The sequence below is a fragment of the Calypte anna genome, chromosome 18 (genome assembly GCF_003957555.1).
Source record: "Calypte anna isolate BGI_N300 chromosome 18, bCalAnn1_v1.p, whole genome shotgun sequence".
Lineage (NCBI taxonomy): Eukaryota > Metazoa > Chordata > Aves > Apodiformes > Trochilidae > Calypte > Calypte anna.
The window spans coordinates 3,482,061-3,504,584 of NC_044263.1; the positions used below are offsets into that span (position 1 = coordinate 3,482,061).

General features: G+C 38.4%; 1 protein-coding gene across 1 annotated transcript in view; it reads left to right on the forward strand.

Moving 5' to 3' along the window:
* SMURF2 (SMAD specific E3 ubiquitin protein ligase 2) overlaps positions 1-22,479 on the forward strand; it is a 58,453-nt gene extending 35,974 nt beyond the window's left edge. Inside the window, exons 6-19 of the mRNA XM_030461890.1 lie at positions 2,385-2,469; positions 3,731-3,814; positions 4,836-5,038; positions 5,212-5,296; positions 6,693-6,851; positions 10,648-10,858; positions 12,335-12,438; positions 13,615-13,729; positions 14,165-14,343; positions 14,821-14,958; positions 15,181-15,301; positions 16,725-16,926; positions 18,227-18,302; positions 18,590-22,479. Of these exons, the coding sequence (XP_030317750.1) occupies positions 2,385-2,469; positions 3,731-3,814; positions 4,836-5,038; positions 5,212-5,296; positions 6,693-6,851; positions 10,648-10,858; positions 12,335-12,438; positions 13,615-13,729; positions 14,165-14,343; positions 14,821-14,958; positions 15,181-15,301; positions 16,725-16,926; positions 18,227-18,302; positions 18,590-18,689 (1,862 nt within the window). The 3' untranslated portion in view covers positions 18,690-22,479. The remainder of the gene's footprint in view (positions 1-2,384; positions 2,470-3,730; positions 3,815-4,835; positions 5,039-5,211; positions 5,297-6,692; positions 6,852-10,647; positions 10,859-12,334; positions 12,439-13,614; positions 13,730-14,164; positions 14,344-14,820; positions 14,959-15,180; positions 15,302-16,724; positions 16,927-18,226; positions 18,303-18,589) is intronic.
* Positions 22,480-22,524: the final 45 nt, after the last annotated feature.

The following is a 22,524-nucleotide window of genomic DNA, read 5'->3' on the forward strand; positions in this document are numbered from 1 at the left end:
TCACAGGAGTCCTGAAGATGTGACACTAGCAGGGGCTGTACCCTCACACAGTCCTGTGCTGCTCTCACGCTGCCCTCCAGAGTATGCAACATGCATCCTTGTCATCAAGGCTTGAGGTTGCTGGCATTAATTAAGCAAAAAAAAACCCCAAAACCCCCTCCCTAAGCAGAAGGGTCTCCAGGTCAGTAGCGTGGGCATAAACTGGACTGACCAGTTAACCTGATGTGATCATGAAAAGTGATGTAACCAAAGTAGCTTTAGCTCTTTGGGTGTGCTCCTGGAGGTGTCCCTCATTTTCTAGAACCTAGATGGTGCCTGGAACCTAGAAAAAAACACAGCTTGTCAAGTCAAAGCAGAGATTGGGAGCAAATCAGTGTGTTCTGCTTTCTGCTGTTATGATCAGGAAGGTCAGGTTTCCTCAGTCATGACTGTGGTTTAGTTTAATGCATCCTTGGTAAGATTCCAGAGACTCTTGTCTTTTTTTTATTGACATTGTCATTATTAATCTCCTTATTTTAATCCTCCTGCACTAATGCAGTCTTGCTGAATGGGTGAATGAGCCTGAGTATAACTAGGAAGTTCCCCAGCAGTAGTTATATGGTGGAGAAAATTTTATTAGAAGGAAGAAAGAAGATAGAATAAATTATAAATATACTCTCAGTCCTTCTAATGATAAACAGGCTTTCATTAAGTAGCTATGCAAGATTGGAAAACAATATTAAAATGTAATTGATGCCTTCAGCAGATGCTAACCTTAAAAACCAAGTGTGCAGTGGGTATGTCATTATAACTTGGGACAGGGAGCAAAGTGATCTTTATATTTAATACTTGGGATTATCTTCAAAGAGGGGAAGAAAAGGGGACACTTGTGAGTTGTGGATGTAAAGGGCACCTGAACTGTGTCTTAATCTTGCAGCTCTCTCCTGTGCCACCATTTCATTTCTGATGTGGTAGTGCAGAAAAAAATGAGTCCTAACAAAATGAAGCCGTGTAGAAATTTTGTTCCTTACAAAGGCAAGGAGGAGGTAATTACCTTCCTTTAGTTTCATTTTTGTCTGTGTATTGCTTTCCAAACCTTGCCTACCTGCAACAACTTGTAATGGGTGGGTTTGTTGCAGAATAAATACATCATTTAAGATTTTTTTTTTCTTAAATTTAAGGTGTCTTTCACTCCAAGAAGTTATTTTGTAGTGTTAAATGTTCATGGAAGATGAGGAGTTAATATTGATTGGGAACAAAGCAAGAGCAGGTACTGCAGGGCTCCCAGGGTTGGTCTGTTGAAGACCCAAAATCCTAAGTTTCAAAACATGTTGTTGTTGAAAATTTGAGCTCTCTGGCAAAACCAGCCAGTACTGCTGCATCGTTTTAAACTTTGTGATCTTGACAAAAGTTTGGTTGTATCAAAGTTAAGGTCTGTAAATTTATTTCATTGCATGCATAAATAGGACTTGAAGGCAGTCATCCAGAGGTACAGTAGTGCCACCTCAAGAAATGTGTGCCACAGCACGTATCTAGCATTTTAAGTAATCATTTTATTGTTAAAGGCAAAACAAAGCATCAAAAAAACCCAGCCAACCCCACAGGAAGACAAGTGTCATAAATTATCAGATTGGACGCTTGCAAATTATGATATTGGGAACAAAAGCTGCACAAAAAAACCCAATCTATTTTCATAATTGTACAAAAGCTTCAGGCATAAATATCCATTGCAATGAAACAAGTAAAGAACAAATGTATTAATACAGTTTTGCTGAGGGCAGTAAGGGCTTCTTAGGGTGCTGAGCACTGCTTTGTGTGAGAGTTGCATTTGACCACTGGTGTTTGAAAGCAGCCATAAACCAACCCTGTAGTGTTTCTAGAAGTTAAATTTTGCCTGATTTTGTGTGTGTATGTGTGTGTGTGTTGAATCCCATGTGCACACAAATAAATAGGAGTCAAAACCATCCTGGAATTCTTATTTTAGCTCTTTCTACCAGCACTTCTGTTAGCAGTGCAAGCCTGGCACTAGCACCATCCTGCTTGTTGTCCCAGTTATGTGTGAGGTTGGCCACCCTGCTGCCACCAAATGAGTGTCACAGTCTGTCTTGTATAGAGAAAAGTCAATGACAGCTTCAGGGTTAACTTCTTTCCTGCCCTCATTTGCATTCATAACCTTAAAAATATCTTTTTGAAGATGTGTAGAGAATTCCATGTTTGAATTGATACAGTTTCTGTATAGCTCTGATTTGTGAGAAGGAAAAAAAATAGAGAACGTGTCTCAGCTCCTCCAAGCTGTACCATTTCTCTTTCAAATGATAACTATAATTTTCATTCAGATGTCATATCTGTAATCTCCTTTTATTTTAATATAATTATTTGATTATAATCTCCTATTATTTTAATAGTAAGTCTTCAGTCCAGAGACCGAATCGGCACGGGAGGCCAAGTTGTGGACTGCAGTCGGTTATTTGATAATGATTTACCAGATGGGTAAGCAAATACAAAACCAGCTCAGACAGCAGCCTTCTGCAGTCATGAGAAGTCAGTGTACAAATAATTTATCCTTCCACTCACACAAGTGTTCTACAGTTTTGCATTTAGGAGCAGGAGCTAAGCCAGCCAGGGTACACAGAATAGTTAATAATTTGACCCTTGTCTTGACTCCTTGGAAAATGGGAGAAGGCACTAATGGGTAAACACATCAAAAATATACTTGTGTAAGGAAACATAGGTATTTCAAATCATAGAACTGACAAAATATGTGAAACCACAGCCTGAAAACTGTCTTCATCCATGTAGCAGTTTTGGAGCAAGGTAGTGAACACGCAGGCCTGGCTGAATTCTACAGTGCTGTTTGGAGGGATGCACTCCTATAAAAATGGAGCACTTCTTCCATGTAAATCATGGTGAAGGAAACATGATTGGAAAAGGTAATGGAGCCTGAATTCCTGCTGTATTTACCTGCCAAAGGCTGTGCTTAGGATTTTGATTTGTCCCTCTGAGAGTTAATGACATCATTAACACCTAAAACAGTTTTGCAAATACAGAAAAATGTTCTGGTTTAGGTTCTGGTCCTGTCATCAGCTTTCTCAGAGCAAACACAGACCTTAATGTGATTCTTGGCAGGTAAAGACAGGAGAAAAACTTACTTTTCAGATGATGAATTGTAAAATATAAATTAAGCCTAAACATGATTCTTTTGATAACTTGGAATCTGGAGGAGTCAAACATTTTCAAAAATGCTTTTAAATTTTCACTTCAAAATTTTCATTGTATCAATATTGCTTACTTGATTGTGTAAGCTAGCTGTGTAGTATGTATATTGTGCAAAAGTAATGATAATTAAGAAGTCAAGTGATTTGAAGGTGACTTTTTTTAATGAAAGCAAGTAGTGCATGAAGATACTGAGAAAGAACTTGTCAGGATCTGTGGTCAGAAAAAGCTAAAAGCCTTATTATTAAACATAATGATTTCAAGAAGTTTCTTATATGCCTATTTGGATTTAAATGAAATTCAAGTATTTATTGAACATGAAGATGTGATACTGTGAATGATATGCCTGGTCCCAAGGGAAGAATATGTAAAATCAATTCTGAGCTGAACTTTCAGTTGTTTCCTGTTACCTTGTTCAGCTAACATGATTCATAATAGTGTAAGTCTTCCTGAACTGGCATCTGTGCTGGAAACTTTTTGTGCCCTGGTTTCCTGGAAATACCACTCATTGCCTTATCTCTCCATGTCTGAACTCTAGGTGGGAGGAGAGGAGGACTGCTTCTGGAAGGATCCAGTATTTAAATCATATTACACGAACAACTCAGTGGGAGCGACCAACACGGTAAGAAATTATTCAGGAGATGGTTTAGGGATGATTGCTTGCTGACCAGGAGCCCTGAGCACAAGCTGTGATAAGTGGCTCTAACAGGGGTATTCAGCATTCTTCTGAGTCAGTCTAAAAATGCTGTGTGCTTTTCTTTAACATCCTACTCCTCCTACTCCTTCAGTCTCCCTAATATTTAACTCGGAAGAATCATTCTGACAAGGTTTTGTTCCTCCCCTCACTGGCATCTTTGTTTGCTTGTAGACCTGAATTGTGGACAGGGTCAGTGCATGTTTTTCAAATTTTCCTGCAGACCTTCTGTGCCTGCAGATTGTATCTTCTAGCAGTAAACATTCCAGTCTCTGTAGGGATATTTGATTTTAAATAATCTATACTGTTAATGCTGCCAGCTCTCATTACATATCTGCAGTTTTCAAGTGAGTGAAGATACTGAGGAACTTTTTAATTTATTTATTTTTCCTGGCATGTTAAAATACTCTAAGCTGTTTACAGTAGAAAAATAAGTGCAGAATATATAACTTATTTTTGGGATTTTCTGCATCCTCATCAATCCCCCTTTATCCCACTTGAAGTCCTTTTGAAAGCAGCATTGAGATATAAACCTACATAATTCAGTGCTTCCTCTTGTAGTCAAGCTCTCAAGAAAAACTCTTTTTTATCTTTTCACCATCCTTGCCTAATAACCTTGCTTAAAAATCAGAAGGAATAACAAGGCCTGATCACTTCTTCAGCTGTCTGAAGGCAGAGTGAGAAAGTTTGGGCTGTATGTCACTTGATCCTATAGCAACATATCCTAAGTGTAGGGTTAGACCCTAAGATAGGTAGGGAGGTTTACTAATTACTGTGGGATGAACCAGTGAGTACAGAGCTTCCTGCCCACCATCCAGCTCTCCAGCTTGACAAATCAACTGCTCAGTTTTACCCTCAACAAAAATTCCCAGAGAAGCCTTAGATGGTGGTTCCATGAAGCACTCTGTGTATCTCTGTGGCAATGCCCTTGTCATGTTCCTCCCCACAGGCCAGCATCTGAATACTCCAGCCCAGGAAGGCCACTGAGCTGTTTTGTGGATGAGAACACTCCAATCACAGGAACCAACGGGGCGACCTGCGGGCAGTCCTCAGATCCCAGGCTGGCAGAGAGGAGAGTCAGGTCACAGAGGCACAGGAATTACATGAGCAGGACACATTTGCACACTCCTCCTGACTTACCTGAAGGATATGGTATGCAAATGAAATTCTTTTAATTGTGGGTCTCCTAAGAAACTGAGAAAATGGATTGTGTCTTCTCATATGTAAAATCATTTTTATTCCTTCGTTTGGTGAAATCAGTCTTTGTGAGCTTTTGTATTGCATTTTTCTGTTCATATAGTTACTAATATATTTTGATTTCACAGAGCAAAGGACAACTCAGCAAGGTCAGGTCTATTTTCTGCATACTCAGACTGGTGTTAGCACATGGCATGATCCAAGAGTACCTAGGTAAGAAACAACAGAAGTATCCTTAAGTTTCTGCTGGTGTACATTCTCATGGAAATGGATTTTGGATATGCTGGGAAGGATACAGTGCCTCATGCCCACAACTTCACTGCACTTGCAAATGATTCTTTTATTAAAACTCTTTGAGTTACAGGAATGTGCTTTGCTTTGATGCATTTTCTGTAGACACGAGGGTGAGATGCAGCTGGCAGTTGTGCATTAGGAAGCCTTTGCCCCAGTGACTTGTGTATGATAGAAAACCAGGTGCTGGACTGTTCTAAAAACACCCCCACAATTCTTACATTTGCAGTGTAGTATTTCTACCAAACCTAAGTTAGTGCTGCTCTTAGGTGTGGCAGCAGAAACTGTACAAATGTCTCTGAGAACAAAATTTGGCTGTTTGCATGAGGACTGAGTTTATGTCATGTCTAAGGAATATTGTATTTTTATGCTAATATGCCACAGCCACTTAGTTAATAAAAAAAAAAAAGCCCTCCAGTTCATCAGCAGTGTGTATATGTGTAATGGCAGCAGATGTTCAGTCCCAGAGCCTTGTATTTCCATTAGTGGCTTCTCAGCCTTTTGAGTCCCTGCAGACAGCAGCTCCTGAGCCTTTCTGCCTCTCAGTTCACATCATACTCTGTGCACACCTTAAAAAGAGCTGCACTGGATAATGTGAAGTATTTGAGATATGAATTACATACACAAAAAATCAGCAAGTGTACAGTTTTAAAGTCTGGTATTTGTTTTCAGTGAACCTCTGGAATGAATCCACATCTTCCTAATTTCAGCAGAATTTTCTTGAGACCCGTTAAGCTATCTCTGCATTGCTCAGTGCAGAGCTGAGTCATTGTTCATACAAGATTTTATTTGAAATATTTTGTTAGAGAGCTGTTTGGTTCCCACTAGCACTTGGGATTTTGGGGCAAAGCTGCCTGAGCCATAACACGCAGATCCCATGCGTAATTCTTAATGGAAAGTATAACTCTTGAGAAATATAGTTTTGTTTTGTAGGAGTTTTTAAAGTGTGATTCAGAGTTCCTTACATGACTAATGTTGTTTTAAAAATGTTTTCTGTCAGAAGTGCAATTCCATTTTGGCAAATAAGGCACTGGTCTTTATTTTTGTTTTAAGCCTGTATTAATTTAACATCTGAAGTTTGTTTGTAAAAATGGAGGTTACTTGATAAGAATTTCTCTCCCCACAGCATGTGTTCTGGGGTGTGTGTTTTTTCTTTGGTGGGCTTTGCACCTTGGGAGTAGAGATTCCAGCTGAACAGATCAAGTTTCTGTAACAATACATTTTCTCAGACTTCATGGAATTGTTCTGTTACATTTACGCTTGTTTGGCTCGCAGGCCAAATGCTGAGGTATTTTTCATTTTATATTTGTTTTCACAGGGATCTTAGCAACATCAATTGTGAAGAGCTTGGTCCACTGCCTCCTGGATGGGAGATCCGAAATACAGCAACAGGCAGAGTTTATTTTGTTGACCATAACAACAGAACAACTCAGTTTACAGATCCACGGCTATCTGCTAACTTGCATTTAGTCTTAAAGTAAGTGTAAAGTCTCTGTTAAATGTAAGAGAGGAAAGGAAGAGACTCTTGAGGGGTTTTATATCAAGGGGATTTTATATATTTTATATATTTTATATCAGGGGGGTTTTATATCAAGGTTTCTTCTGCCATTCAGTAGCATTTAAAGGAGAGTAGCAGTGTTCTTTAACACACTACCAAGTTACTGTGTTTAACAGCAGAGACAACAGGTTTGATTGTTGTGGTGGTGGTGATGGTGGGGAAATAAAATTCTCCAGCAGCATTTAGGCAGGAATGTGGCAATTGGGATGCCAGAAGTTGGGGGCAAGGGAGGGGGAAACAAGTGCTGTCCAGTGGAAACGATTGGCCCATGGAATTTTTCCTAACAGCAAGAGAAGTGCTTTCTTTCCCTTTCTTCATAGTTCACACTAATTTCAGTTATGGAGAACTTTATGAGGTTGCATTCATTAGGCAGGGGTGTGAAAAACTGAGTTAGGCAAGGATGCACAAGTGCCCAAACATTTTCCTGGAATAAAGGAGGAATAATTCAGCTTTTACCTTCAGTTTTAGAGTAAGACTAGTGGAGATGTTCCTAAAATAAGACTTCAGTAATTTAACTCGGAACTTTTACAAAAATAATAAAATAGAAACTAGATTTTTTTTTCAGCAGTAGTGTTTTGATAACAGGCTTTCATATTGCATCTTTAAAAAGAAAAGGGGAAACTTTAAACACTTCTGGCTCTTGTTTTTATTTCCTAGGCACTCATATCACACTGAGGGATGGAAATCAAAAAGCAAGCAAATTATTTTGGTTTTGTTTTTTTCATGTAGACGTGGCTGTTGGTTTGTCCAAGCTCTTTGGGAGCTCGATTCTATTGTTTCTCCTAGTAACACTTCTTAATACTCTTGGGAAACACCTGTTAAGTACTGTGGAGGTGTTAAGTTGAAGAAACAATAAAGAGTTGGTTAGATAGAAAGCCATGCAGCCCTGGGCAAAGAGTAAGTAGGAGGAAGTGTCCTATTAAGGAAGTGACTCATTGGGAAGAAAAGCTGAAGGAAAGAAAAATGGAAACAAGCACTGAAAAGACAAAACCAAGGAATGGAAAGTAATGTCCCAAGAGGTCAGCATCTTGTTTGTGTAATACATAAAAGCTGGCTAGCCTTTACCCAATATACATCTCCAGAAGGAGAAGAGTCTAAATATTGACAAATATGTATTTTGTTTAGAGAAATAACTGGTTAAATATGTGTATACTACAGAAATTCAGTAAGCTCCCATCATTGAGACACTTTTGGTTTTGTTTTTTTGTTGTTTTGTTTTTAATTTAAAGCAAATAAATCACTAATTTTAGCTGAATTTAGATTGCTAGTTTCAAATTAACATGATCTTGGAAAACAATTACCAGTGGTGGAGCATGATCATGGTTGAAACACAGAAGAGTTCATTAAATTAATTTAGATTTAGATATTTTACTGAAGAAAAACTTCAGTCCCTTGTAGGTAAAACAGTCTAGTTCCTACAGTGTAGAAAATTCTATTAACTGGATTATATATTTGAAAAACTGAACTTCACAGACAGTTTTATTTTTAAATGGCAATAGGATCATAGTGGTTAGATGTGTGTATATTGTGGAGGATAAATACATAGCTAGCTTTGTTATCTGGAAAATCCAATTTGACTTTCAGGTTCCAAAATCACTGAACCAGTTTATATTTCTTTAAACTCAAAGCACTACTACATTGTGCACAGTTTTTCATTTGTACATCTGTGTTTCATTAGGGAGGGATTTCAGAAATTCAACCAACAGTGTCATCAGCAAAGTTTGCTGCCTGATGAATCTTTCCTGGTGTTTATTCTTTTATTGCAGCAAACAGGATATTTGAAAGCTTCCCCAGCTCCTCTTCCCCCCCATCTTTTAGGCCACCTCCTTATTTATTCTTAAAATAAAACTAGTTTGCCTGAGGCTTGTCCTTTGTCATTTTCTAAATTATCTGATTTCAGTATTTGGGTGGGATGGATGTGATAGAGTTTCGTGTTCAAAAGCATAATAAAAAGTTTACTCTCAGTGATACTGACTTCTCTGCTGAGCTGACCAGAGCAGTTTGTTCTTCCAGTGATGACATTATAAGTTATGAAAATAATCAAACCTATTACCCAGTTCTGTTTGAAAACACCAGTCAAGACTTTCTGATGGATTTTGGTTATTACAGCACTTGCACAGTACTTAGCTGTATCCTTAAAGCACTGTACAGAATCAAGCATAGTCATTCAGCTATGAAAACAAATTAAATTTAATTATTTCAAGCACTGCACATCCACTATTTTTAGCCTGATATGGAGGGTGGCATTTTATTTTTTTCCTGTTATTGCTGCCCTGTTTTAGATTGTTTTAATTTGATGCACAGATCTTAAGTTCGTGCTCCTATCAGACTGTGCAAACAACAAAACAACTACACCAGTTAAGGGAACTTTGTCATTTTAGGGCATAGTAACAAAGTAGTATTTCTGTGCATTATTCCCTCTTAGAGCCCAATAGTAAAGAAGAGGTATTATTATTATTACACTTGCTGAAGTTATTCAGTTATTGCTGAAGTGATGCACAATGTGTGCCAGTGCAGCAGTTTCTAAATGTTAGGCTTGTAAGAGTACTGGTAAAGATTTCCTGGTCACCTGAGGAAGTTTCCCTTGAGGGTGGTTTGTGCAAAATTGCTTTAAATAGGAGGTTTGCAAATAGCAGAATGGCTGTCAGAACCACAAGGCAAACTGGCTGTGCCCCCACCCCTTTTCTGATTGCCAGTTCTGAATGTTCCTGTGGTGAAAACCCTCTGGAGGTGAGTTTGGGTTGGCCAGGAGAGATTTCTAGTAGACATTGTTTCAAAATAGGCTGAAATTTTAATATATTTTAAAATCATGTTTGGTTCCATCTGAGGGTGAAAAAACCCCAATTTATTAACATTCCACTAAAAACCATTCTGAATTGTAACCTTTCTTATTTATCCAATCAACCCAGGGTAATTCCCACATGTCCCACACAGAGTTGTTCTCATGATTTAGGTAAAATACAGCTTTCAGCCCAGGGTTTGGAAACTCCATACTAAAAAGCTACAAAAATATCCACTCCCTGCGTACAAGAGAGCACATCTCTGCAATATGATTAATTTACTTTTCCTACTAAGAACTTAGGTTTACAAAATCTCCTAGAATTGGTAGTAAAAATACTTGTTTATCTGTGCCAATTAGTGACACGTGAGCTCCTACATTCCTGTGGTCCAGACTAGGCCAGGTACAAGGGACAGGGTCCTTGCCAAGCTGCCAGCACAAACATCTTTCTGTAAGCTTACTCTTTTTCAGACAAGCCATGTAAAACAGACTATGGTATTGACTGTAGATTAGAGGCATAGTGTTTGGCAGATCCCTGAATTTTTAAAATGGAGGAAGGCAAAACACGGAGAGGAAACGTGGAAATGGTATCTGAGAAATTCAGTGTCAGCAGCTTAGTAGTAAAATTGTAAGGATAATACCTTATTATATGGTGCTGTCACCTTTTACAGACTTTGTAGAGTAGTACTAATAGAAGGAACAAACCCTAAAAACAACTGATAGTTGCCAAGAAAGACAGAAGCATTGTGTCTTCAGTCAGGATAAAATCTCCCAGTGTGTTTTTTACTGGATCCGGCCATTTGAGCGTAATCACAGTAAGAACTGTAGTAAATTGAAAGTAGCTCAGCTACAAAGCCTTAACCTTTAAGAAACCTCAGAAGAAAAGAGAGGGGATGTGTGACTGGAATGCCTGCTAACAGCTGTGTTTGTTTCCAGTCGCCAGAATCAACTCAAAGACCAGCAGCACCAGCAGCAGCAGCAAGTCGTGTCCCTCTGCCAGCTGCCGGATGAGGCTGAGTGCCTGACTGTGCCCAGGTACAAGAGAGACCTGGTGCAGAAACTCAAGATCCTGAGGCAAGAGCTGTCCCAGCAGCAACCCCAAGCTGGCCATTGTCGTATTGAGGTCTCCAGGGAAGAGATTTTTGAGGTAATTTGAGAATTTGACCCATTTCTTAGTGTCGAGGGAAGGGGAGGTATGTTCGGAATGGTCTGAATTCCCTTAAGTGAAATGGTGAAGTCTAGAGATAAAGATGGGATGTTACCAATGGTGAATGGGCAGAGGAAGCATTTCAAGGGGATGTTGAGAACAGTTGCGTGCTTCAAGTGGATGAATTTACCCTAAGAGAAGAAGGTGGAAAGCTTTTCTTGTGGCTAGAGATGTATAGACTGATGGGTAGCAAGGAAGGAGACCAAGCACTTGCTGTGTTTGAAGATACTGTCTCACTTCTTCCTTGGATATCAGATCATGTCTGCTGCAGGGGGAATGGTACAGTCTGAAAACCAAGCCATTATTAATGATCTGTGATCCATTTTAATTGTAGGAAAATTACTATTGAATACCATTCATCTTTAGAGTTTGGATTACTTAGCATTTGTCTCCACTCTGCTTCATTTTTATTTTTTTTTCAGAATCATACCAGTTTTATCAGTTGTCAGGCTTCTGAATGAGCAGAGATGCCCACTGTGGAATGTCTGCATTTTATTTTGTCAGATTTGATAAATCTAATAAATGCAATTTTAATTAGTTGGCTTTTTCTGCACAACAGTCTGTCATCTTGGGAACTTTATCACCCATCCCACCCATCCCTGTTGCATTTTTACCCCACCCACAAGCTTGATTGCCCACTGTGTTGTCACAGTTTTTTCCAGCCAAGAAAGATTTGTGTAGGTCTTCCCTTTGGAGAGTCAAATCAGTTCATAATCAACTGAAAAAGAAAGGGAGGAAAAGCTGCCCTACAGCAGTGAAAACTGTTCTTGTTCTGAAAACTGAATATGTTGAGTCCCAGGCACACCTACCTCTTCCCTTCTGCAAAGCCAAAGACTGGGGCACTGATACTGGACATAAACAAAAAATAGATTTGTTTGTTTGTTTAATTCCTTATGCATTTGTTTTGCCTCTTTCAGCTTTCTCTTTTCATGCTTTCTTGGTGAAGTCTTACTGATAGAGGAATACTTCTGTACATTTGCTGGGTTGGCATTGATGCTTTTGTTTTTAAGATGCTTCCTGAAGGTTTGCATGTGTGTTAAACATAAAGTAGAAGCTCCTGCTGGCTCACAAAAATTGCCAGCCTTTTTTATGCAAAACCAAAGAAGTTTCATGGCACAGATTTTAATTTTTTTGTAAGTTACGAGAGAATGTTCTGATCACAGCATGCTGAAAATTTAACAGAAGGTGTTTTTTCTCACATATCTGTTTTATTTGACAAGTGCTATCACACTGGTAGAAAGCTAAATAACAGACTGTGATTTGAGAAGAAGTGGTTCATATTTAGGAAAACATTATCCCCTTTAATAGTATCCCCTTTTGCCCCTGGAGTCTGAGACTCCCTTCATTTCTAATAAACAGTAGTATCTTCTTGTCTGTAAATAGCAGTTAATAAAAGACAGTGCTGTGTGTTTGCAGGAATCCTACAGGCAGGTTATGAAGATGAGGCCCAAAGACCTGTGGAAACGATTAATGATAAAATTTCGTGGGGAAGAAGGCCTTGATTATGGAGGTGTTGCCAGGTGAACAATCCTTCTGTCTTCTGTATCCTCCCCAGCAGCCACATCTGTGCTTTGAATTCTAAACCAGCCTTGTATCAGTCCTGTTTCTTTCTCCACTGGTCTTACTTAGTTATTTCTGTAACAGATTGTGTGTCAGAAGAATGTGTTTCCAGATAGTCTTTTAAAGGAAAGTCTGCATAAAAAGTTAATATGGTGAATAAATCAAAATGCATATAAATAAATGAACACTTAGTCAGGTATTTAGTTTGGTATCTAGTGAATTGCTGTATTTATTTGGTTAGTCAAGTGTGAGCATTTGAGGATTTGTATCAATGAATACTTGGCTTTGTGGCAGAACTTTGATTAAAAAAAAAAAAGCTTTATTGCAAATTATCACTTCTCTTTGAAGCAAAATGTTAAAAACCAGCAGTCAGTGGGCAGCACTGTTAGGAGTTGCAGGCCAATTGCACAGATGCTGAACGTGCTCCCCACCTCTGGCATATGGATCTACTTTCTCTACATGGGTGTTGACTCATGTAGGAGTATTCACTGTTTGCATTGCATTTTTTTACCATTAGTATTAATTTTAGAGAACAGAGAATGCTCCCAAACAGCCTGTCTGTAGCTGGTGTATGGCAGAAAACCTCTGGGACCTGGGCTGTGCCCTCATGGATTTGCAAATGACCAGCAGAGTTTTCACTCCATCCATTCCTAAATATTTTAACATGCTAATAAGCCATAATTAAAAAAACAGTTTTGTTGAATCAGTTACTACTAATTCTTTGGTGATAGTAATAATGGTTAAACTAAAGAAGGTACAGATATTATTGTGCTATTTTTCAGTTCCTTGCTACTTATTTTTCAGCATGGGTTTTGTCTCATTGCTGTACATTGTGTGGAGCCTTTGCCATCTGCCATATATAAATACAGAAGACCAAGCTTGAAACTGTCTTCCTTATTCTTAGACCATTATTTGCTTATTTGTGAACATTTAATTAAAACTTTTAGTAAATGTATCTGTTACCTGAAGACAGTTTATATAAAAATAATTTTAATTTCAGCCTTATCTAAGCGTGAACTTTCTTCACATTGATGTTTAACAGTAAGATGAAAAGAAAATCACAGTCTCTTGGAAAGAATGCTCAGTGTGGGAATGCATTTCTCTAAAATACACAATAAATAATTTATTTTCTGCAGGGAGTGGCTCTACCTCCTGTCACATGAAATGTTGAATCCATATTATGGTCTCTTCCAATATTCCCGGGATGATATCTACACCCTGCAAATCAACCCAGACTCTGCAGTCAACCCGGTATGACTTGTGCAGGAGTTATGTAAATGAGAATTTTGTGATTAGAAATTACATCTGGAGAGTGTTCTAGACTTAGGAAACTTACTCTCACATTAGTATTGCTGCAGACCAAGTTTGTGCAATATTATAATTTCTTTTTCATACTGATCAAAGACATTTCTCAAACGTGGTCATAATTTTCTCTAAGGTCTTGATTTATGTTTCCTTCAGGAGAAATTAAGTTTATTTTGTGTCTTAGTAGTAAGACTTCTGGACTGGAAGCAATATACTCATTGTGCTGGGTATAAAAAGAAACAAAACAAATCTCTGGATATGCTGGGCTTTTTTTTTTTTTTTCCTCTCATTTATTTGTACTGGGATTGTATTTCATAATCAGCAGATATAACCTGGAGGCCTTATTTAGCAGAATGGCTTAGTCTCTTCTTTCAATTCTAGGAACACTTATCATATTTCCATTTTGTTGGACGGATCATGGGGATGGCTGTGTTTCATGGACACTACATTGATGGGGGCTTCACGTTGCCTTTCTACAAGCAGTTGCTAGGGAAGCCAATTACTTTGGATGATATGGAATTGGTTGACCCTGATCTTCACAACAGCTTAGTCTGGATTCTGTATGTACTGTGTGTTGTATCTTGCAACAGAGTTAGAATTCTCTCTTGGTTAACATGTGATAATGTTACTAAATTCAGCTGAAAGAAATCAAGTATGTTTTCATCTCCTGCTCAGGCAGATTTAAGAAACATTTTCCTTGCACAGTTCAGCTTCTTTAAAGGCTTAAAATACACAAGGTATTAAAATCTGGGGGGTGGGGTGGTGGTAGATGATTACTGAGCTGTGAAGTGCTCCATTCATAAACTTGAATTTATTAATTTGGCCTATTAGAAACATGCTATTAAAGTATAATTTTGAAACTTTGATAATGGTTTTGCTCTATTGCATAGTAAAAGTGTTTGTTTGAAACCTTTTGTTTCCAAGCAGTAATTTGAAATGCTGTTGAAAAAACTAAACTGTGTGTCAGAGATGATAGGGCTGTAGTATACTTGCAAAATATGTTTTCCCTAAGCCACATGCATATGTCTTTCCACCAGTGAGAATGATATCACAGGAGTCTTGGACCATACATTTTGTGTAGAACACAATGCATATGGGGAAATTATTCAACATGAACTGAAACCCAATGGTAAAAGCATTCCAGTGACAGAAGAAAACAAAAAGGAGTATGTCAGGTACATCACTATCTATTCCAAAGTTCCTTTTATATTTTCTAAGCAGAACTTATACTTATTTGAAGTAATTGACAGTGTAATGTTGTTTTTTTTTTCCTAAATGGAAGTACAGTGGTGTTGGGGTGTGTATTACTGTCAGTAGGGCCATTTCTTTGGCTGGAGAAATTGGAGGTTTATTGTCTTTGAGTCCATCTTTGACCAAACCAATTTGCACTCTTGCAGGCTGTACGTAAACTGGCGATTTTTACGAGGAATTGAAGCTCAGTTTCTGGCTCTCCAGAAGGGATTTAATGAAGTAATCCCACAACATCTGCTGAAGACATTTGATGAGAAGGAGTTGGAGGTCAGTACACTAACGTTACCTTATGTCGTCAAGTGTAACAATAAAAGCCTGAGGCATTCTTCTGGGACTGAGTAACATGCACAGTTGTATCCCCAGTGCTTCAGGGGGCTGCAGGTGTGCTAGCACAAAAAATAAAGTTAGCATAAAGGGTTACCAGGTCACACAGTCACTGAGACTGCCTGTGCCTTCCACTGAGAGCCATGGGAATGTTTCTGAAGATGACATTTCGTAGCAGAAGTGGTAGAAGAATAGGAGAGCCTCTCCTGTACCTAAAAACCCAGATAAACCTACTTAGAAGTGACTGCAGTGACCTGGGATGGTTTCAGAGAGCATTTCTGCAGCTGAGGTGGTGCTGGTGCATATTTCTCACGGTGCAGTTTCACGATACTAAATTCAGTGCTGCCAGGAAAATAGTCTGTCACTCCCTTCCACCTCCCACCACTTGCTCCCAGCCCTTCCAGTGCACCACACTGCCTTTGGTGTCAGGCAGCTCTGTGGTTTTGCAGGGCTGAGTTATGCCAGACTAAATTGGCCCTGTAAATACAGCAGAAGGAAAGGTGCTGTCTGGTGTTTTCTCTGACAAGCGTGCTCCAAAATGTCAAGATCAGCCTCCAAACCATATCCATTTTGAGGCAAGTCCTGTAGTTACCAAGCCTGTTTTAAAACTGGAGTATAATATACAATCTGTTAGCTGTAGAGCTGAGTTTTTTGTCATGAAGTCAATTATTCTTGCTTTCTTGTGCTCACTGTACTAGAATGTCAGTGATTGCTCTTCTTTCATTCTGAACCTTCACCAGCAGTGATGCAGCTGTACTGTTAACCCAGATGCAGAGGAAGAAAGGGGAAGATCCAGTGCTCTTAATATCTAGAAAAATGCCTTCATCATTTTACTCCTACTGAGCTTAGACAGATCCATGTGGGATCTGCATTTTAGAAGCACTGAAAGCTCTTTTGTCAGGAGTGCAGTGTGGTTGGTATTGCCTGTGTGGTATGACAGAACAAGATTATTTCTGAGGGTCTAGAGTTGGACCAGGCAAACTGTACCCTCAGCTACTCCCTGGAAAATAATGACTTCAGATGTGAGTTATGCATGGACTTACACACATGGGTGGAATCTGTGGTTCTGTTGTTTAATGGACAGGTCAAGACAGTTTATATAAGCTTATGAAATGGTTGATTTCTTTGGTCTGAATTGAGGCCATGGAAAAAATGGATTGTGTACAAAGAGAAGATTTAAAAAAAAACAAAACAAAACACGAGTTCTATTTCTCCATTGCTTAAAAGTTGTGAGAGGTTGTAATTTGCCCTTGGTATAAAATCTGTTGATTTTTCAATATCAATTGTTATTCTTTATTTGTCTGGCTCCAAAACAATTTTTATATTGATCAATGATGAAATCCTAAATTATATTTTAAATTCACAGCTGATCATTTGTGGACTGGGAAAAATTGATGTTAATGACTGGAAGGCAAATACTAGGTTAAAACACTGTACCCCAGACAGCAACATTGTGAAATGGTTCTGGAAAGCTGTGGAGTTTTTTGATGAAGAGAGGAGAGCTCGACTTCTCCAGTTTGTGACTGGCTCATCCCGAGTGCCTCTGCAGGGCTTCAAGGCACTACAAGGTAACTCATGACACAAACATGAGCTGAAAATGTGACTGGTTGGGTAACAATGGGAATGAAGAGAGATTTTTAGTGAATAACAATCATAATAGCCTCTTTTTTTTTTTTTTCTGCTTATTACTTTGTTATCCAGCTCTTGTTTCAGTTCTGCACTTCTCTCTCTGGCAAGAAGTTCTCATCAGCTGAGATCTTAGTGGGGCTCTCCTGGTGGTTTTTTTTTTTGTGGAAGTCTGTGTTTTCATTTCTTTTACAAGCCCTCATCACCTGTACACCTCTGGGACCAGAAAACACCAGCCTGCAGTGTTCTTGTTATTCTGACAGCAGAGACACTTCCTAATGCTGCCTCCTGTCTGTGTCAGAGCAACAGAATCAATCACAGGCACTGGGAACAATCCCTTCATCACAGACCTGGCCAGTCAAAGCTCTGGGTATCTGTTGTAGCTCTCTGTTAACACAGTAGTTACCCTTTTTACCTTCTTACAAGACAAAACTGGGGGAAACAGTAACCATAAACCATTTAACAGGTAGAAGATTCCAACAGAACACAAGGGCTGTGGTAGCAGCTGCCACATACAAAAGCCAGTGGCTGTAGAAATCTGTTTTTTCATTATTGCTTTCCTACAGATTTGAACAGGAGGGCTCTCAGGTTTTAGATGGAGTAGTACTATAGCATAGTGCAACAATCTCATGGTTTTCTTTAACAGCAAAGAGTCCCCATGAGAGTGACCCTGTGGATTTTATTCTTTAATGGTCATCTGCTCAGACAAGAATTCCACTTCTGCTAAGGTTAGGACATTTGTAACCTTTTCTTGGTGAAATCTTCAGTGTGCTGCAGTCTTTCCTTCAGCAGAGAGATGAAGGGAACCTCTGTAGAGTCAGATTAATTTGACAGAATTGTAAGAAGTTGGTAGTGTGATTTTTCTGCAGAATTTGAGTGGAATTGGCCACTGCCTGGTACAAAATGGAGACAAGTACAGGAAGGATGAGAGAAGTTAAATTAAAAACTTAATACACTAGTGCACAGTGTAAAGCAGGTATTGTATTTTTTCTTATCAGTGTTATGTTGTTGATTATCTTTCAGTGATTGAAATAATGACACAGTTATTGTGTAGGTGGAGAGGAGGAATATGGCTGATGAGCACTGTGGGTTTTGGTTTAAGTTTTTTTCCTGCCTGTTGATGATTTCAACTTTGTGCACAGCTTTTCTCTTTTTAAGGCTTTAGTTACATTTTTCTTGCTGCAATGCAATGAAGAAATGTTCTGTTATGCAATGTGGCAGAGATCTTTTCTGGCTTTTCAGGTGCTGCAGGCCCACGACTATTTACAATACACCAGATTGATGCCAGCACTAATAACTTGCCCAAGGCTCATACCTGGTAAGGCTTCTTCAGGTCTTTGTTGTGATATACAGATAAAGACCAATTTGTTGTCTCTGTATTTTAGAGCAGTTGTTTGGGTTTTTTTCTTTTCCCTCTCCTCTTCTGCCATAATGCATGTGAAGGTGTGAAAACTAGAGATTGCTTTTAATTCTTTGAAGTTCTCTTGGCTTTTTTAAGCGTTGTTTTGTCATCCTTTCAAGCAGGTTAAATGAAACGTGACAGAACTTTGCTTGGTGGTGCTTGAAATTCCAGATAGCTGAAACTTTTCTGCCTTTTCTCCCCAGCTTTAACAGAATAGACATTCCTCCTTATGAAAGCTATGAGAAGCTGTATGAGAAGCTGCTAACTGCCATTGAAGAAACGTGTGGGTTTGCTGTGGAATGACCCTTCACAGGCTTACCTGAGACTCTATTTATACTCCTGTCAGCCAGAAAGCCCTTCCCTCAGCCAAGACTCAAGAAATGCTTGAAAATACAGGAAACTTTCCCTTTTCTACACTAGGACACTGGGAGGGAAAGGACAACTTTGGAATTTTTTTTTAATTATTTTTATTTTTTATTTCAAGAAAATAGGTTCTGTGGTTCCTGCCATAGGATCATTCAGCTGCTATTAAAAACTAATATCTTGAACATACAGAATGCTGACTTTTCCTACATTTCAACAGTTAAGCAGTATTCTATACTTAAAGACTACTACTATTTTTGTAAAAGGTAATCTATTATATTTGCCTACCTGATTTCTATTCTCAGATACCAAGACACAACTTCAGCAGTCGGTACAAGTCATGTTTCAGCCTGTTTTAAATATATGATACTGAACAGCATCTATACTTGCTATTTTTGGAAAAAATATTTTGGATTATTCTAACTTTGCATAGCAAGTTGGCTGAAAGATTCATTAATCTTTTTAACTAAAGCCACTTACATGTTAACTGCATTTTCTTATAGTAAAACATTATATTCTGCAATGTAAATTCAACTTAAATGTTACCACAGGGGGCTTTTTTATATTTTTCAAGCATGAATTACAAATACAATGTTTTGGGGGTCCTATTTATATCACTTGTCTGAATCCTTAAGGAAAATTTCTAGTGTGAATGGCACATACTGTCTTTGGTACAGTACTTGTGTTGCCATGTGGAACAGACCTTTTCTAATGATCAGTGGACGTTTTGATTTTTTTAAAACAGCATTTTTCTAACAAGTCTGTCAAGAGTAATTTTTTTTGTTGCTTTTGACTTTAAACACTGCATTTTTTCAACTTTTTAAGCATGCTGATGAGGTGGTATTTGACAGCAGAAGCCTGTCAGCAGTTCGTTTCAGAATCCATCCTGTCCAGTCAACCAAAGTTTGTTTGAATGCAGCCAAATCACGTTTATATATTTGTTGATGCTAAAGATATATCAGGTAAAACACGTTCTAATCTTTGTCTAGCTGCTCATGACACGTGGGTTTAAGTTACAACTAAGGAAAAATGGTGTATGAACTGAAATATGTGTAGTGTGCTTTGAAAATGAGGGTTTAAAAGCACATAATTTATTGATTGTAGGGATGGAAGTAAGTATATATATGAATTATAACATGGGTAGATTTCTTCAAAGGGGAATAAAATGCACTACCAGTAGAGGGAACTGGACTTTGAAGTTAGCTTGGGAATTCTCAGCTAAGAACTGTATGATCTGCTCATGGTGTGTAGATAAACCAGTCTGCTTAAGAGATGGTGGCATTCTCCTCTCAGTGCTGAGAATATTTGGGATAAGTAGCATTTTTTTTCCAATCAGTGTTGTGGGGTTTTTTTTAACTTAGGTTACAATTAATCATCAAATCTGCACTATTTTTACACTGCCCATGAGAAGAAAGGCAAGGCTATTGAAAATGCTGAAAGAATGGGATGTAAACAGCTGTTCATTTTTTGCAGTGTAACTCACACAGTGAACTTGCTAATTTTCTGTCTGTTCTGTGGAACTTGAACTTAATTTTGTTCTGCCAAATCTGACTGCCACAGTGAGTAAGCTACTACTGGATGTTGTGTATTAGAAGAGAGGGCAATGCACTACTTTTGTAGAATTGTGGTAAGAATCTGGTGAGCCAAATCCACATATTCATTTGATTTTTTTTTTTTTTTTTTTTGTACAGCTGTTGCAGGAAGGTTTGCTCTAAGAGACTTGTTTCCCATTCTGGGCTGGCTGCAGAGATGAGGCTACTTAGGGATGTAAACATGAAGCCAAGAGACTTGTTTTAACAGCCAGGTTTGAAATGTATCAGACCCTTTTTTGTCTTCATTTCAAGGGACCATTGCACTCATGTAAATGGCTGGTACCTTTGCATCTACAATTGGGATTCCTAATCCAGGGCTTCCAGGTAATCCTTTTACCAGAGAAGCTACCACTAGAGCTTTCCAGGTTGCCTGGAAGAGCAAAGTAGGTTGTTGCCCAGTGTGTTTCTTACTCAGTACTGCTGCCTGAGGTTGGGACCACTGCTTTAGACACTCCCAAAGACCTCTCCTTCCCCCTGTGCATTTTGAGGAATTACTATTTACAGAGAGAAGCCCTTTTGACCACTGTTCACAGGATGGATACTCCAATGTTGTCCAAGTGATTTATTTTTTACCCTGATCTTGGCCATGCTATGGATGTAGCCTCCCTGGTCATGAAACGTGAAAAATGTAAAATCCAGCTTTTGGGAGGAGTCAGGACCCTGTGAGGTGGTTGGAGGGGGAAGGAATTCTGCTGTTCCCTTTGCACCACACAGCTCAGCCCAGCACTGTTCAATGACTGTAGTGTCTCTTGGCCACATCACTGTAGCTGCCTCCCAGGAACCTCCCTGCCAGCCTGCTTACACTGGTAGTTATGGACACCCTTGTGTCATAAAAGCTTTTTGGAGGAGGGAGGAGATGAGCTCTGCAGAATAGAGACTCCAGATCAGCTGATAAATACCATTTGCTTTCACAGCAGCCTTAGCAGTACATCTGTTTGTTCTACCAAACATTTTCAGAATGTTTTTAACTGCCATAGATAAATATTATAAACTTAATATATTATAGGCAAAAATAGACAAGTCTACATTTGACTTTCCCCAGCTGACAGATGAGGATGAATATACCAAGTATTTTGAGTGCCTTTCTACCTTCATGACTGAGAGCTTTAACTAAAGCACCTCATTACCTAGTCAGATCTTTTCCTGAAAATTTTGAAGGGTTGATTCCTTTGCAAAATTTTGTTTCAAGATCATGTCAGCTACTTTCCCCTCAAAAAGGTGCTAAGCCTAATATTGCATTTTAACCTTGGACTTTTCACCCCATGATTAATGTGAATATTTATTTCAGTGTGTCCCTCTTACTGGGTTTTTACTTTATCCAGTCTTTAGTCGTTTTAGAGAGATGTTACATCATGGTTTTATGCTGTTGCTTTTCATTATGAATGTTTAATTATGAACAGTGACTTTTGTAGATTTCAAATATACAGAACACAGTTGAGTTTCAGAGGATTTAATTTCTCGATGTAAAGAGTTTGTAATGGTGCTTTGTACAGTATGTATTCTAATTTTTTTTTTTTTTTTTGCACATAGTTTCAGTTTCCCTAAACTGATTTATTTGTACCAAATTTTTTGTGTTGTACTAAAGTCCAGAGCACACAAACCATTTTTAAATTCTTATCCTACAACACTACATCTGTACTGAACTTCTGGTGCGTTTAAACTGGCTGCATTGATGGAAGTAAAAGCTTTGCTTCTATAGCATAAGTATGCATCATACAGCTTCATGTAGCATGCTACAACTGCTTCAGATTTTAAACAGCACCACATAGTTAACAGGTGCCATTTGTTGTACTTTACACTATGTAGTAGGTTTCTGGCTCTACCACAACCTCAGAGCTTTGTCTGTAGTTGTAATTAGTTTATACAAGTGTAATTACTCCTCCACAAACTGACAGTTCTTAGTTTATAATTTCCATTGTATTTATTACAGAGTGTTTTAGCATTGGTATCATTGTATTTTCACCCAGCTGTTACATGAGCTTTAACAAAAAAAAATCTGTATAAAATGGTTTTTAAATACTTAATGTATGTACCCATGCAGAAGTTGAGCAATAAATTGTATGCTGTTTGCACTGTCACAGCATCAATGGTTTTAAAAGGTTTAAGTTTTTCTTAATTAAATCTTTACTGTAAATGTACTATAATTTGTAAGTAACTCAGCTTTTTTTCAGGAGAAAATACTT